Below are 16,808 nucleotides of genomic sequence, written 5' to 3' on the forward strand. Positions count from 1 at the left end.
TGTTGCAGTTTGTGATTCCATCTTTTTATGCTCTGTGATTAAGCATTTTATTACGCTCTCACTACACAACTCTCATAATGAATAAGTGGAAGTTTGAGCAGCCAGTATCAGCATCATTTCTGAGTGCAATAAAAGCCAGGAGAGGAATGCATGAATCATCTTAATGACAGCAGCACGGGGAATGGATGCTGATTATATGGTTTTTCATGAAAAGATGTAAATAAAAGCTCAGCTGAAAAAGATGGAAAGGGTGGAATTTTTCTGTTTGAAATTTATACATGACGGTTAACGCCCAACAATATTCCCATCACTGCAAACATACTGTTTTATATAAAATATAAACTGTCACCCTAACGTGGCCGAACCAAATTAAGTTATGAAAACTTATTACTTTGGTTCTTTGGAAGATTTCTTCAAAAGATTCTGTTTCACTTAAAACAAGCCAATTACACTTCCTAGTATTCCAAGTCATAAAGAGCATTAGAATTACCAGAGTAGGTGGAACAGCACCTTTAAAAGAACAATTTTACTTCAAGAAAAACGTTACAGGTGGCAAAAGGTTTTAAGACCAGCATGATATTCTGAAATCATTACAAAGGTTACCATGAAAATACATCTTAAATCAAGAGGAACAAACAAAAGTGCTTTACTTATAGGGTATCAGAAAAAGAAAAGCTCCAACATACATGTGTTGGCAACAAGAGCTTGCCTGCCTTGTAATAGCCTTTAATTAGTGCCAGGATGCCAAAACTTCCTTTGCCTTGCTGTATTTGATGCTCTTGATACTGTAAAGGCCAAGCCAACGCTAGCCCAGCCAAACTAAATGTATGTTTTACATTAAATATTTGCAGCCCTCAAAGCCTTTCTTCCAAACGACATCTGAAACACACTGCATGGTCAACAATAAAAGCGTCAATGAATGTGGAAGCTGCACACAGAACATGACTTAAGATTTGAGGAAAGTGAAGAGTAACCCATTCTTTACATTATTTTACATATATTCTTACACTCAAACATAAGAGTGGCAATTCAAGGCTTAGTCCTCAAGCGACATCCAGCATTACTATAATAAAAATATCACTCAAAAAAAATGTTTATCACAAAATATCAACTGAAAGACTTTGTACTATATGAGAAAAGCTTGTTTTATTAAACACTTCTCTGTGTTCATAAAGACTGGACAGGAGCGAAGGCACAGTATGTGGCACAGGCAGCGGGAGCATTCATCTGGTTTCCATGGCAATTGTATTGTATTTTGAAACCTTATACGCTTATATACCAAATTGCTGGAGGATATCAGTGGGTTTAGTAGTAATGTGCCACTGATTCACCTCCATGCTAAGCAGTATAGCGATGTTAGCATTGGATAGGACTCGTCAACATTGGGCTACTTTGACACAGTGCAGGAGTAAGCAATATACAGCCATATAATATAAAGGGACCCCCAATATTTATACTTGAAGTCTGGGGGGCGGATCCCTCACACATTGCTTCTCCATTTTGGCTTTATTTTTGTTGAATAAATCATAGAAAAAGCACAGAATTCAAAGAGGGTGTACTTTCTTTTTCACATGACTGTACAGCCTGTCGTTCAGCCATACAACTGTATGTTTTGAAAAACAAAAAAATGCACAGCAGACATGATGCAATGGCTGAAAACTTTAATAAATATGCAAGCAAAGCCATGTACTTTTAAGAATGGCACCATCTGCTTAAGCTCCACTAAATACCTCTCGTTTTACTGCCATTCTGAGGAATGCTAGAGTTACATGTTCAGAGCACCTTTTTAATTAAAACTATTCTATGTGTGAAATTAATACCTCGTCTCCTTTACAGACTTAATGAAAAGAATGAAATCAGACAGAAAGGAAAAAAAGAATAAGGGACAGGTGTAATCACACTAGAAATCAAAGGGTGAGGCCACCGGCTTTCTCTCGTTGGGACCAAGGACATAAGACACTTAGACCAAGCCTTGAACTGAAATTATGCAATAAATGCAAGCACCTTAATACATTTTAGAGAACATAAGAATTCCAATTGTAGATAATTTACACAACTAATAGACTCTGGGCTGAACTAGATCCATCCAAAGGATGAACATCTGACTTAAACATGTTTTATTCATGCTGCACAGAACATTACTCAGCTTGCTGTATCAAAGGACCTTTTCATCGCAGGATGGAGAACACCAGGGTTCTGGTAGCATACAGATTCTGATTCAAAAAAGCAACTCATCTGGAATAGCGCTTGATCCTATGCAACCTTTTTTGCATGAAGAAGGGGTGAAAGGCATATGGAAAAATAGGATGGGAATCTAAGGTATTAGCAGTGAGCTAATATCAGCCTATTCATTGCCATGATTGTTCCAAGGTGCCCTAGGCATTGTATCTAGCCCATGTGTACTCTGTAAAAAGTAAAACACTTTCTTACATTAGTATCGCACCCAGATCTACATTTATCAAGGAAAAAACGACCAAGTTGTTCCTTAAATCTGGAGCAATGGTCTCTCTGCCCAGAACTTCTTCACTTTGGAGACTAAAAGTTCTTTCCTCTCTACAACCTCTCCTATTATTTTTTTATAAATATGGCACTTGGGCATTGACGAGAGATAATCCCATCTCAGATAAACATACATGTTGATCAAAGACAGCTATTATCCACCATTTAAACCACCAATTGTTCCTTTAACGTCTAAGTTAATGCAGTAGCATTCCCAGCGTTGCCCTGAATGCTAGTGTTTTAACATCATGCACATTTGCCCTCTCTGTATGCATATAACTATCAAACCATAAAAACCAGCAGGTTGTGTGCTGGGAGCAAATCTCAGCAGGATATATTGCATATTATTCATGGGCAATTTACAAAAACCACAGCATTTCCAGGCACAGACAAAAGCCAACATTGTGCTATTTGGAATTTCACACCATTTGTTGGCCCTCCCTGCTATTTTAAAGAAAAATATGAATTCTTGTTCCAGGCCTAGCAATTTTTTTTTCTGTAGTGATACTATTGTCTTCACTGACTCGCTGTGAGTAGGGGCCGGCAACGTGTCCGCGTGTGTATTCTGACAGTCTAATACCGTTTGGGTCTAAAGTGTATAGAATGATCTATATTTTAAGACAGGGAGCATATTTAGTTTATAATTATTTTTATTTTTTATTTAACTGTCCTGTAACGGTGAAAGTCTGTTATAAGCCATGTCCATGCCTATTCCTGGCTGTTATGACATATACAATAGACAATGATAAACTAAGGCAATGCCCTTAACTTTTTAAACTTAATTACCCAACACATTCAAAAGTTAGTTCTGCATTTCCCATACATTTTATTGTTTTACAAGGGGCATCCATGTTCTTTTTTTCTGGAAAGAGCGAGACAAGCTGTTTTTGTTATTTTTATTCCCTGTGTCTTTAAACAGAATATCAAAGAATTACCCACTCTTTAGGTTACATATAAGTATATGATGTATCATATGTGCCTATTAACTTACTTTCTCTATAAGTTCATAGCACTCCTCTAGTTTCAGAGCTCTGTTCTGTACCGCGGTAGAAGCTCGGTGGTAAACATCCAGCCACTCTTCGTACGCACTATCTGGAATTGCAGCCACAGCAAAGCACAGGGTCCTTAAACCTACAAAAATTCATTAAAATGGTTAGAAACGGGGTCAAGTCTTGTTTCGTTCACTGCTTTCGTAAATGAAAGCAGTGGCATTTACGACATTTACGATGGCATGCCCTGGTTGAAACAATTGTAAGTGTGCTCTTTTGGTTTATCTTACACAGCTCTAATATCAATTAGCGGAGCAAGATAGGAAAAAAATTAAATACAGTTTTATAGTCTTGATGCCAACAAGGAATTGCTGTGGAAAAAATATGAAATATACTTTAAGAAATGTATTCACGAGAAGATAAAAAAAAATGCTCCATATATATTCTAAAACATGATAACCTACGTGCCTTAAAAGAACTTAAAAGAGCGTGCAAGATGCGGTCCACTCTCCCTCTTCCATGCTTTTATGTGTAACAGTGGACCCCGGTGGCATATTGGGTTTTAGGATATACATGGAGCGTTTATTCCTTTCTTGGGAATGCATTCCTTGATGTTTATTCATGAAACTTGGGTACAGTACTCCTTGCATTTCTTTTTCTCAAATAACTTTTATCAACACAATTTCTGTGAGTTTTTGCATTGGTGTCTTTTATGATGGTGTTAAGACACTTATTCTATAGTTTGTCTTTTGTTTTTATTGTATCCACTATTAGAGGGGTGATAAGTAATAGGATCATATTTTTCATTTTAGATAATCTGACCTTTCCTGATGAGGGGGCGTTTTAGGTTAGTAGAATGTGTATATTTTAAGGGTTTTTTTCTTAGATATTCTAGGTGCACGTAGTTTATGTACAGGGGCTAAATACAGATGTTTCCATATCAATCTATATTCAAAGTTCACTTCACTACACTGTTATTAGATTTGGATTTGCATTAGGGATTCGTTTTAGGGGAAACTTGCAATGTGTCTGGAAAGTAATACTTTTATCCCTTTTATTCAATCTGTAAGACTTTTATTTAGCAGTCGCTCACCTTCTGTTGCAAACTGCTCCAAATGTTTCAGAGTAATTTCTTTGTACTTTGATGTTTCAGCCAAGCGATCGTAAATGACCGTGTCCTACATGACAAAAACAAACATTAAAACATTCTAAAATTAAGGAGAACTTACTTTGCGTAGACAATCGATTACAGAGTTAAATCAATCTAAGAAGTTAATTTCGTGAGAAATAGAAAGAAATCAGGAAAAGTTTTCAGACACTAGAGTAAATCGTATTAACAAAATGGACAATAATTCCCCCAACGCAAAGAGTTGTTGAAATGTTTATTATATACATGTGTGTGGATAGAGAAATACTCTATTAGTACTTGAGGTAATTCTTTGCTTTTTTACATGCAGGTGCTGTTTTTTTCATAAAGCAGGTTCAAATGATACTTAGGTGTCAAAAATGTATATGTCTATCACAACGTGTACAATCCATATAGAAGAAAAAAAAAATGATATCTTATTTTGGAAGAAAAAATCCATTTTACTCTCAGGGCCTCACCGCAGAGAATAGTTTAACATCACCTTTGATTTAATTAGTGACCAACTGGTGCTAGTGTACTATAGAGCTGCTACCTCTAAACTATTACATGGAGGTCTTGGTTTATTTAGGTAAAATCCTTAAGAAGATGTTTGACATAGTAGTATAGGCTTTTTTGTGTTCGTCTTTATCTGTGAGTTAAGAAACAAGATGTACAGGATTATGAGGGTAATAGCAGGTCTTGCCCAATTCAAAAGAATTAGAGAGTGGCCTCTGAATGTGGTTTAGCGAGACAGCTTTAGAGAGTTAAATTCCTCTAGTGTTGAGGAAGCCCCGGAAAATACATGACACAGAGATAGCAGGAAAATACATACACTATGAACAGACACGGAACGTGGAACACTGAGTTGCATTGCATTATACGTTACTTACAGCTCCTTTGCAGTACAATCTCAGTTTCCCAGATGAATTACGAACGATCACAGACATACGTTTTCGGTTACTGCAACAAAAGAATTATGTAACAGAAGGTTTCCTAACAGTTCAAATTGATAGCGTAGGCCACATTATGGGTGATTTAGCCAATGAGTTTTTCATACTAAAATGTCTGATCTTCCACAGTAGACATTTTATAAAAGTCTAACAAGCATATAAAGAACATACAGAAGACATACTCCTCAGCGAAGGTTTTTTTTTAAAAAATACGGCTCCTACCTCGTAAATTCCAGCACATTCAGCAACTCAAAACGTTCTTCTTGACCAAGCTGAAAGAAAACATGAATAAAATAATGTAATCATTTGGTAATGACAGAAGCCAAAACATTTAAACAAATAATTGGATTATTAAATCCTAGCATGGCAGATGTGTGGCATATTACCTATGCTAGAACGCGATAACATGGGATAAGAAGAACAGGTTAGAGGTCATCAGGGAAAGCTACATATATTTAATTTACGGGTTTTGTTTTAAATATTAAAATATGGAAAAGCTGTATTTTCCAGCAATGTTTTCAAAGTTGCCACAATATAAGGCCTGGGATGAGGTCACCCCCGCACATTAATGTGATTAACTAAACATTATCGCGCATTTGTATGATAAAAAGAGAGTAATAAATACAATACCTTAAATGTTTCTAGAATACCATAAGACACATAACCCAGTCTATGAATATAAGTTATCCCAACATTTGAGGTACCGGGAAACAAAATTAATCTGGCAAATAATTGGGCCTCCTGATAATTTTGTAGTTATTGCCCTTCTTATATGCACTGAAGCTATCCAGCTTGTACTGCCATTTATCTTACAGAAACCTCTGAGTACACTGAATATTTTGTTTTAGGCGTATTGAAGGCTTGCTGTTTTAATGGAAATCATATTTACATGTTTTATTATACAAAATAAAATATGTAACAGTTACTGTAAGTATAAAGAATATTACACCCACACGTTCTACTATCTATAATTAAAACTAAGTAGCAAATGGTTCATTGGAGACTGGCGCCCCCCTGAGGACGCATAATAAAGTGAATATTGCATTTACTGCGTCACTGGAAGTTGGCATTATACTGAACTTCTGCGTATGAAAAGAGTATTTATGTGCATTTTTGTTTTAGGGGGTTCTCTAAGACATATTTGGTGCCATGTGAGTTGTCAGATAACTAGAGCTGAAACAACGAATCGATAAAATCGATAATAATCGATAACGGAAATCATCGATAACGATTTCCGTTATCGATTAATCGAGTGATCAATTCGTTGTTGGAGCACTCGGCTCCTTTTACTTACCTCCGCGAGCGTTCCCCGCTTCTGCTACACGCTCTGCAGTCTCCGCCTTCTTTTAGCTACGTGACGGATGTGACGCGTTCCGGAGGTAAGTATTCTTCATGTCTATGTGCACGGATCGCACAGAGCGAATCGCTCTGTGCGAATGGAGCCACTCGCACAGAGCGGTTCGCTCTGTGCGAGTGGCTCCACTCGCACAGAGCGGTTCGCTCTGTGCGAGTGGCTCCATTCGCACAGAGCGGTTCGCTCTGTGCGAGTGGCTCCATTCGCACAGAGCGGTTCGCACTGTGCGAGTGGCTCCATTCGCACAGAGCGGTTCGCTCTGTGCGAGTGGCTCCATTCGCACAGAGCGGTTCGTGAGTGTGGGTGCAGGGCAGAGTGGGGGTGGGGGTGCAGGGCAGAGTGGGGGTGGGGGGTGCAGGGCAGGAGACTGGGTGCAGGGCAGAGTGGGGGTGGGGATGCAGGGTGTGAGTGTGGGTGCAGAGCAGAGTGGGAGACTGGGTGCAGGGCAGAGTGGGGGTGGGGATGCAGGGCAGGGTGTGAGTGTGGGTGCAGGGCAGAGTGGGTGCAGGGCAGAGTGTGAGTGTGGGGGCAGGGCAGAATGTGGGGGCAGGGCTGGGTGCAGGGCAGAGTTAGAGACTGGGTGCAGGGGCACAGTGCAAAGTGCTGGGTGCAAAGTGCCAGTGCTGGGTGCAAAGTGCCAGGGCTGGGTGCAAAGTGCTGGGTGCAAAGTGCCAGGGCTGGGTGCAAAGTGCAAAGTGCTGGTGCAAAGTGCTGAATGCTGGGTGCAAAGTGCTGGATGCAAAGTGCCAGGGCTGGGGCAAAGTGCTGGGTGCAAAGTGCTGGGTGCAAAGTGCCAGGGCTGGGTGCAAAGTGCTGGGTGCAAAGTGCTGGGTGCAAAGTGCTGGGTGCAAAGTGCTGGGTGCAAAGTGCAAAGTGCTGGGGCAAAGTTTCTTGAACAGTAATAGTCCACCTCTTTTCAGAATGTTTGGGGTTATTTTGTTTCATAAATATTGTGTTTGGGTTCTTGTACTTTGAAAATATTGTTTTTTATTACATCATAACAAAATAAGAATGTTAATGTAAATTTTAAGTTGTTTTTTAACATCCAGTTCATTAAATTCTTTTAAATAAACGAAAAATTTGCATATTGTTTTTTTATCCGATTAATCGATTAATCGAAAAAATAATCGGCCGATTAATCGATTATTAAAATAATCGTTAGTTGCAGCCCTACAGATAACTAATACATGGGTGTCCGTGGACACAAAATAAGAGTAAGTCTTTCCAGCAGTGAACTTTCATCCCTTGCTTACATTTTTAATTCACAACCAGATGTACATTTTATACAAGTACAGACTTCTAACGCTGCTTTATACAAGTACAGACTTCTAACGCTGCTTATTTACCACAAATTTATTCATTAAAGCATTTTTCAATCTCACAACATAATTATCCTACGGCAGCTGAGCCCCGCTTGCAGGAGGAACATGTTTGCCTTTTATATTGTATTCTGATGTTCCTTCATTGAAAGATTACAACTGGTCAGGAACTTGATAAATGAAAAACAATCAAGAATATTGGAGATTAGGGAGAAGAACCAGATACCAGTAAAAACATACATTAATGGCCAATTATTATACAAAGACCTCTACTAATATTGGCACCCTTAGTAAATATAAGCAAGGGCAGCTGAGAAAAATTGTCTTTATTGTTTAACCCTTTGATCTTTTCCTGAAAACAAAATACACAGAATACTCTGTGTGATGGATATCAAACAATTGGAAACACAAGGTGTATCCTTTTTTAAAAAAAAAAAAATGTTAAATATATGTGAGGTACATTTATTGGCACCACCATGAATTCATATAAAAAAAAGTATATTTGAAGTATATTTTCATTGATATATCACATTTTTAAGTACACCTATGTGACCAGAAACATGAATTGTCATTGAAACACAGGGGTATAAATATTAGGCAACACATCAACCAAATTCCCTTCATTCATCACAATGGGTACGACCGAGGAATATAATGGCGATGTGCGGCAAAAGGTTGAGCTTCACAAAAAGGGAAGGGGCTATAAGAAAATGGCAAAAGCATTGAAAATGCCCATTTCCACCATCAGGGCAATAAATAATTTCAGTCAACTGGTAATGTTATGAATCAACCTGGAAGACGACGTGTGTCTATATTGTCTAAACGCACTGTGAAGAGGATGGTTTGACTGGCCCAAAAATCTCCAAGGATCACAGCTGGAGAATTGCAGAAGTGAGTTGCGTCCTACCACGGCCATCCCAGTGCCCTGACTTTCATAGAAAACTGGTGGGGTGAACTGAAGAGGAGAGATTCGGTCTCAGATTCATTGTCATGTTTTCTCCAACCTCATCATTATAGGAGAAGACCAAGAGCTGTTATCTTGACAAAGGACGGTAGCACAACGTTTTGACTAAAAGGGTGCCAATAATTGTGCCACTGTGTTTGGAATTTTTTGATATCCATGAGAGCAGAGTATTTTTGTGACAAAAAGATCAAAGGGTTAAACAATAGACACTTTTTCACATCCTTCTTTGCTCATATTTACCAAGGGTGCACTACATGAAAAGCCTATAAACTAATTTGCTATTCAATGTTTGCCATTCCCTGAAACATATCACACCACATAGATAATTTAAAGATTGTCAGAAGTATACTTACAGATTCTATTATAACGGAATCAGGCGTCCTGCCTGTAAACACGAAACGCAGATCCTTCGCTGCCCTTACAAGAGCTCCTTCATCTGTAAACATAAGCCAAGTAAAATGCTGGATATTATTTCACAACTCTACTCATTAACTAATTCAGCTTCCTACTTTGGAAACATGGAGTCTACAGTTAATGTTGATATCTTTTATTGGGCTAACATAGAAAAAGATTTACATTTGCAAATTTAGGACCTCAGCGGTCTCTCATACTGCTGAAGTCCGAAACATTTACGTAGATGTAAATCTGTTAACAAAATAAGATATCAACTACAACAGACTCCATGGACTAAATCAGAAATCTTGTTTTCTTATTCTGGGAACACAAAACTTTTGAACAACATATATTAAAGGTAGTTTGGCAGAGCTAAATGTCTTTTTCTTAACTTTAAATAGTTAAATAAATAAGAATTTCCAGGTCGATTCATGAAACTGCAGTTACTCCTAACAAGATATAACCGTACGGTGTTTCAGCCGCACGGGGAGCCTAGCGCTCAAAAAACGACTCAAGAATTCAAAGATTTTAATTTTCCACATTAATAAATTTTGTACTATATATCCACTGTAAAAAGTAACCTTCTGGTTCAGCGCATAACACATGTGATTTGTTTGCATTTTTTGCCTATTATTATGCACTCACTATATTTTATCCGCACAAGCCCTTTTATAATGATTTAACGTCCTCATTGTACAATTTATACTTCAATTATTAGCACCTAAATGATCACTTGCTCTTGATGTGTTAGATTCGGAGTAAGTGAAACCCACAAAGTGTCTTGGGCTAGGGCTGATGAATTAAAATATTTTCCAATAAAGGGTTGCTTTTTAGTCCAGTATTTGTATTGCAATACCCCTGTCTATAGGTTCCTTTTCATTAACCAAAACTGCATTTCTATTATCTAGGCCACGGAACGCTGATATATCTAACAATAAATTTGGTCTGCTATTTCTAAAGGCTGACAATACTGCCACATTTGTTTTCCTTGGGGAACAAACTTTATTGATTGAGCTTTGTTAAATCCACTCGCTAAAAAAAGGAAAAATCAATGATAACAGGCAATTAACAGATTCTTCTCCATGAATGAATCCTGCCAAACCAAGTATTATTTTACAAAATATAGACTCTTCTAAGCAATGAGAGAAGGGACATTCTGATGTAAAAGGCATGGCAATAGGAAAAAAGTATATATGTACATGATTCATAAATCTAAAAAGGTAACGTTTGCACAGATAAAGCGGTTAACATTCTACACTACTGCCAAATCTCGCCCCAGTCTCAGTTGGTCCCTTAAAAATGCACAATTTACCCCCGAGGTTTGCAATTTTTTCATAAAGATTTAGAAAGCCCAAAGTATCTCTACTACATCCTTTTATAGGTTGCATTGAAATGTATACTGTAACACAACCTATAGCCAGTGGCGTAACTACAGGTGTCGCAACTGCAATGGTGCTTATTCCTCTAGGGGGCTTGGACGACCCCTGAGACGAATTACTCTCACCTGACCATAACGGTAAAAAAAATGTTCTAAAAGGGCTCTTCCGACCTGGACCAGGCTGGAAGGGACCTTTCTAAACAATGTGGACCAGACGCTGCAGGAGAGGTAATGAGGTGCAAGCCGGAGAGGTATGTCTGTGTATATGCGTGTGTGAGCATGAATGTCTGTGTATACGTGTGTGTAAGTTGTGTGCGATGGAGGGTGTGTATTAGAATGAGTGTGTGTGTGTGTGTGTGTGTGTGTGTGAGCAGTGAGTATGTGTTAGCAAGCGTAAATTAGTGTAAGTGTGTTTACATATGTGTGCCAGTGTGTACGTTGGAGGGGCAAAGGTGGCACTCACAAGCAGCTTGGGGCCAAAGGTAGCACAGGTGATGTTGGGGGCCCTGAAGCAATTTCTGTACCAGGGCCCTGTGGTTTCTAGTTACACCCCTGCTTATAGCTCTGTTCCTTACTTTTACATGCATGGGATAGACATGAAGCTATTCTAGATCTGAGACGAAACCAAGGAATGATTAGGGGAAAAACAGACAGACTAGATGGAACGAATGTTTCTTATCTGTTGGTAAATTCTATGTCTATACGCATAAGACCCAATAAAAAGCCCATGGAAATACTTTGAAATAGCTGGAGTTATAGTGAATATAAAACAATATACAGCAACATATTTATTGAAGGAAAAACATGTGCGTTGTAATTTTTCATGACGATAATCCGTTCATAAAATATCATGTTCCGGGTGCCGTTTATTCTTACAACCACCATAAAAACTCTGCCAGGCACAACCGGTTAATGGAGGATTAAGCCTAAGGTACCAGTTTCCCCAACACTGCCGCCGGCCTAGTTAGGTCTGTCAACAGGGAAAGGCTTCAGCGACACACACGTACTTTCACTTTTCTGGCTAATTAGAAGATTTTAATCTAGAAGAAACAGCAGTGTAATTGATGAACCGAACACAGGGCGACTAATATACTCATTGTATATTCATTGTATAGTCACTTCCTAAATCAATAGATGGCAATCATTACTTTTGTAGTTAGGAAACAAGTTCCTTACCAGGAGAGGATGCCTGATAAACGATCTGATCTTCGACACGTTCAGGCACGGCAGTGTGACATATCGCCATCATCGTGAGAAACTCGCATATCACCGGTGCGGTGGGCTAAAACAATAAAGAAAATTGTATCAGAAACACTTTTGTGCATTAAAGAGTGTGTGCATACAGCTAATTGGCCATCTAACATGAAAAGGGATAAATGGATTTAGTATACTGTATATATTTTACATAGCTCATTGTTTTAGTAAGTGCTAAGCATTAATTGCAAAACGTTTTGTCTCTTGGAGCCCAACCAAACCATACACCTGTCGAACAAAAGGATATGCAATGTCTGATGACGTTCTTGGCACAGCTGTATATATAGAGGATATGGGATTGCCAGTACATTATTAGAAGTGCAATATTATATATACAGCTTGCAATCTACCAGGGCTTATGTTACACTTTATTATTGCTAAATTAACAAACAATGACTGAGAAAACCAAAACAGGTTCATTGGTGCTATTTGCCAACAGGTGAACACAACGCAGATAATCAATACACTGAATTCCACGGAGTCTTTCATGGATTCTTAAGTCTGTGTGGGAGCCAGAAGCACTAGACGGAACAGAAGAACCGTATCCATCTACACGCAGTCTCTGTGCTGGGTTGTGGCGCCAAAAATCCATCATGATTTCAGACAGCATGTGAAATGATGGATTCCAGCATCAGCGCCAACCTGCGATAATCATAACCAACTGCGTCTTTCTAAAAGATTGGGCTGACAGTACTGCCCTTGAAATGTGCAGCCGGACGCATACCGGTACCTATGGCTTTCTAAATGCCTTTACACACTGGCTACCTAATAATACCAAAGTAGCCAGGATTCTGGTGGAGCCACGGCTACATTAATGGTTGAGCTGATCCCTGATATTTCCTTCTGGTTTTCAAAACTTTGCTGCATTTGATAACTGGAAGATCTTGGCAGGTGGTTTCTCACCATCTTTGCTTTTTTGGGTGGAAACATCTGCATAAAAGTTCTGCATAAAGAAACTCCAAATATTTGGTATATATAGTGTTGAAATAACAGCATCATTTTATCTTTCAAACAATAAATGCATTATATTCATGCCTGCACACTTTTTATATTTAACAATATACGTTTCCTTAAAGTCAAACAAACCCACAAACATAACTATAATATAAACTCAGATTTTAGCACAAAGTAAATTCTCTTTTTACCAAAGACAAAATTAGAATTAGAAAGGGACACTACTATGATTTCCCCACAATTCTTGTTAAATTATACCGAAGAAGTAGATGAACAGAGAAATAAACACATTTATGTATAGCACACCATGTAAAGCGGTACATAATCCAAATTTACATAACAAAATTAGAAGCTAGAAATATTAAGAGGACTTCTTTTACACGTCACATTTTAGGATAGGTTAGGAAGGCTGCCATTCTTAACAATCGTTAACAGGCCTTCTCATGTCAGCTTTAATCACTTTACCATGTCACCGGTACCGTACCTTATTGATTAAGTGGTATATCTAATTATGTGTTGTATTCCTCAGATGCCATGAACAGTCCTGCGAGCCAAGCCTATGGCCCGAGGCCTGCTTTATAACATTTAATTATACCGTTCCCGCAAACATCAGATGTCCCTGGGTGCTCAATTTAATTTGTATTAGGCAGGCATTCTTTACCGAACGTCTGGCGTACACCTGTACCATGCGTACTAAAATTATATACTAATAAACACAGCTTAGAGGGCCTGGCTTTCAGACATCAGGTTAAACTCTTAACACCACATTAAAAATACATCATGTCACCGTTTGAAATACAAGCCACATTGGCCATTTAAAAAATACAAGTAAAAGAGTACTTATCCTAGTGTTGCATCACATAATCCCACAGTACTAGAGCTTATATAGACTAAATCATAGATTTAACATGTAAGGCTAAGTAACTAATTGAAGGGTTTGGGACGGAGCGCTACTTACATGATTGTTTTCAAGATTTTCTAGCAAAGATTGATCATGGAAACCTCTGCTCTCTTCCTTTTGCACATCGTGCCTAAAGGAGTAAGGAAAAACACTTTGGGAACCAAGTTGGTACATTAGGGGAAAAAAACCTTCACTCAAGTCAAGGCATTACTGCGACCATATCAACTGGCAAATGTAAATATGGTCTTTTGCTGTAGAATAAGAAAAATAAATAGTTTAGTACAGCTTTCACGTTCTGTATTTTGAATTGAGCGGCAGATCAATGTTCCGGCACAGATGTCTGAGGCCAGCCAGATGGATGTGAACTGCAAGGGCCATCACGCCACAGCTGTCAGAGCTGTCCACAAAGACATTACATTTTACCTGAGCAACACGGACATTTCGAAGATGTATAATGAAATGGGAAACTTGGACAGCGCTATACCAGGAAATCTACAGACCGGCTTTACTGCATGTAATTGATTTCCTTTGTTTCTGCTATTCCTGTGCTTATTTGTCTATGAGATTGCCACAGATAAGAGTCATGATGATTCCCCTGACATGACTTGAGACGAGCTCCTTTACTACACACCCATTACTATTGATGAGAATCTAAACTTCTGCCATAAAGAATCTAACAGCACAAAAGCAAAGACAGTAGCATCTAACATAAAACACAGTTATATATGGCTGCATTAACACATACGATAAGATAACTTTTAAGTGCAAATTAGTATCACGTAAACATTTTTGCAAAAAACACAGCTTCCTCAGCTATAGATTCCTTTGCCATTTTTGCAGAAAAAGAATTGACAAACACAATGAGAAAAGCTGTGTTCTTATGCAAAGGGAATTTCTTTCAAAATGATAGTTTATCTCTAGATTGTAAGCTCCTTTGAGCAGGGCCCTCCTCAACTGTTGTCTCTATAAGTCAAATTGTTATGTTACATACTACTTGTTATGTCCTTTCTACCCATTGTACAGCGCTACGGAATTTGATTATATAAAACAATAAATAATAATATATGAATAAAATGCTTATTGTATATCCAGAGTCATGTGTTCTATTGGTGGCTACAATAATCATATTGTATCAAACCATAATAACTGATTAACCATATTATATCTTTAAATGTGGCGTCTAGACGCTGTGTAAGGTAAAGCGCAATGACAGCTGGATCTTCGGCTTTTAGTCTACAGACTAGAGGCCATGACTGATGGAGCTCTAAGTAAACAAAAAAGATGGGAGGCCGCAGCCTTGAGAAGAAGGAAATGAACAGCAAGTGAAATTAAAGCCAAAAAGTGAAAGAACCTGCAGCTTACCAATCGTCTTCCGAGGACATATAGTCTTCCGGCTCTGGGCAATGGCTGCACAGGAAGCAAGAGGACAGGCAGAGACGCAGATGTGTGAAAAACAAGACCCTGACACATAAAAAGGAACAAAACATACTCCTACTCCAACAGGGTTCACTGCCTAACGGAAAAACATTTGTTCTATCTGTACTCAGTGTGCCTGCTTCTCCTCACACAATTAGCCTCCATACCACGTGTAAAACAACTTGGCTAAACTGTGACTTATGTGATATTTAACCTAGAAGTAGGAGAAAACGTTATAAGCTTTAGTACCCGATACACATCGTGGTAACTGAAAATTACACTTAAAAAGGTGTGCACATTTTTTGGACAAGATGTTCTTGTTTCTAATTCATCGTCTTCACGCATATCGCCAAGGAACATAGGGGAACAATTATTGTTTGTGATATTGATTCAGTGGTATTGATTCTCAAAAGACTATTATTTTAGGGATAACCTACACTCAATTTAACAAATTAACACATCAAGAACGAACGCTGCTAGATAGCATTCAGCATGCGCTTAGGGGAACTGTACATTAATGCACAAAGAGCATTTAATGTAGAAGGTGCAAGCGTATTCCAATTTTGTTTTGTTCCTGCTTGCTCGGAGCAAGGTGGGGTAACTATGGTGACCATACAGGTCCCTTCCGTCCTACATTTTTCAATACAGAAGCACTTACCCATAAGCGTTCCCTGCTATCGTGCACTTCTTAAATTGCATTATATTGCAAGTCAAGGTCCCAGTTTTGTCCGAAAATATGTATTTTACCTATAAAGAAAAAAAGTTCCTAAATACAATTTAAAAACTTGAAATGCCATCAGTATCATGTGGGGGTATATGGTCTTTTCCTTTGACTTTTATACAAGGGTATTTTGTATGCATAACAAAAAAAAAAAAAAAAAAAAACACTTTTCACAGTGAAAATCAGGAGATAAAAGGGTATCATATAGGGTTTGAGGGTCTCTTATTAGATCACGTTCTCACATGACACTTAGGCTCGGCCCAGTGAACAGCAGACAGTAAAATGAGACCCGCTGATCTCAGCATCATAGGAAATAACCAATGAGATGGACAAACAAAATACATAAACCCCTTTTTAATTTACGTTTATATATATATATATATATAATATTTTTACATTTGTAGTACATAAGATCAGACCTTATTATTTCTTATTATTAGGTGTATTAGGAAGCTTGACTTACCTGTCCTAGCTCCTCATTAAGGTTTGATGTACGGGCCATAGCTGGCGTGTTAGTTGGTTCATAGTGCATGTCTATGTCCTGAACAAAGTACAGAAAAAATGTGTCAAAGCTACATTTTTATTGAATA

General features: G+C 38.3%; 1 protein-coding gene across 5 annotated transcripts in view; it reads right to left on the bottom strand.

The window, feature by feature from the left end:
- The window catches only part of ATP8A1 (ATPase phospholipid transporting 8A1), a 90,172-nt gene that overhangs the window by 34,110 nt on the left and 39,254 nt on the right, over positions 1-16,808 (bottom strand). For 4 of the 5 annotated variants that reach the window (XM_053458412.1, XM_053458410.1, XM_053458413.1 and 1 more), the window contains exons 14-23: positions 16,682-16,759; positions 16,156-16,244; positions 15,444-15,488; positions 14,139-14,211; positions 12,149-12,254; positions 9,555-9,637; positions 5,787-5,836; positions 5,505-5,574; positions 4,582-4,666; positions 3,491-3,630 (exon numbers count right to left, since the gene is read on the bottom strand). In XM_053458412.1, coding sequence (XP_053314387.1) covers positions 3,491-3,630; positions 4,582-4,666; positions 5,505-5,574; positions 5,787-5,836; positions 9,555-9,637; positions 12,149-12,254; positions 14,139-14,211; positions 15,444-15,488; positions 16,156-16,244; positions 16,682-16,759 — 819 coding nt within the window. The remainder of the gene's footprint in view (positions 1-3,490; positions 3,631-4,581; positions 4,667-5,504; positions 5,575-5,786; positions 5,837-9,554; positions 9,638-12,148; positions 12,255-14,138; positions 14,212-15,443; positions 15,489-16,155; positions 16,245-16,681; positions 16,760-16,808) is intronic. The other variant, XM_053458415.1, reaches the window with a different exon arrangement.

The sequence above is a fragment of the Spea bombifrons genome, chromosome 1 (genome assembly GCF_027358695.1).
Source record: "Spea bombifrons isolate aSpeBom1 chromosome 1, aSpeBom1.2.pri, whole genome shotgun sequence".
Taxonomy (NCBI): domain Eukaryota; kingdom Metazoa; phylum Chordata; class Amphibia; order Anura; family Pelobatidae; genus Spea; species Spea bombifrons.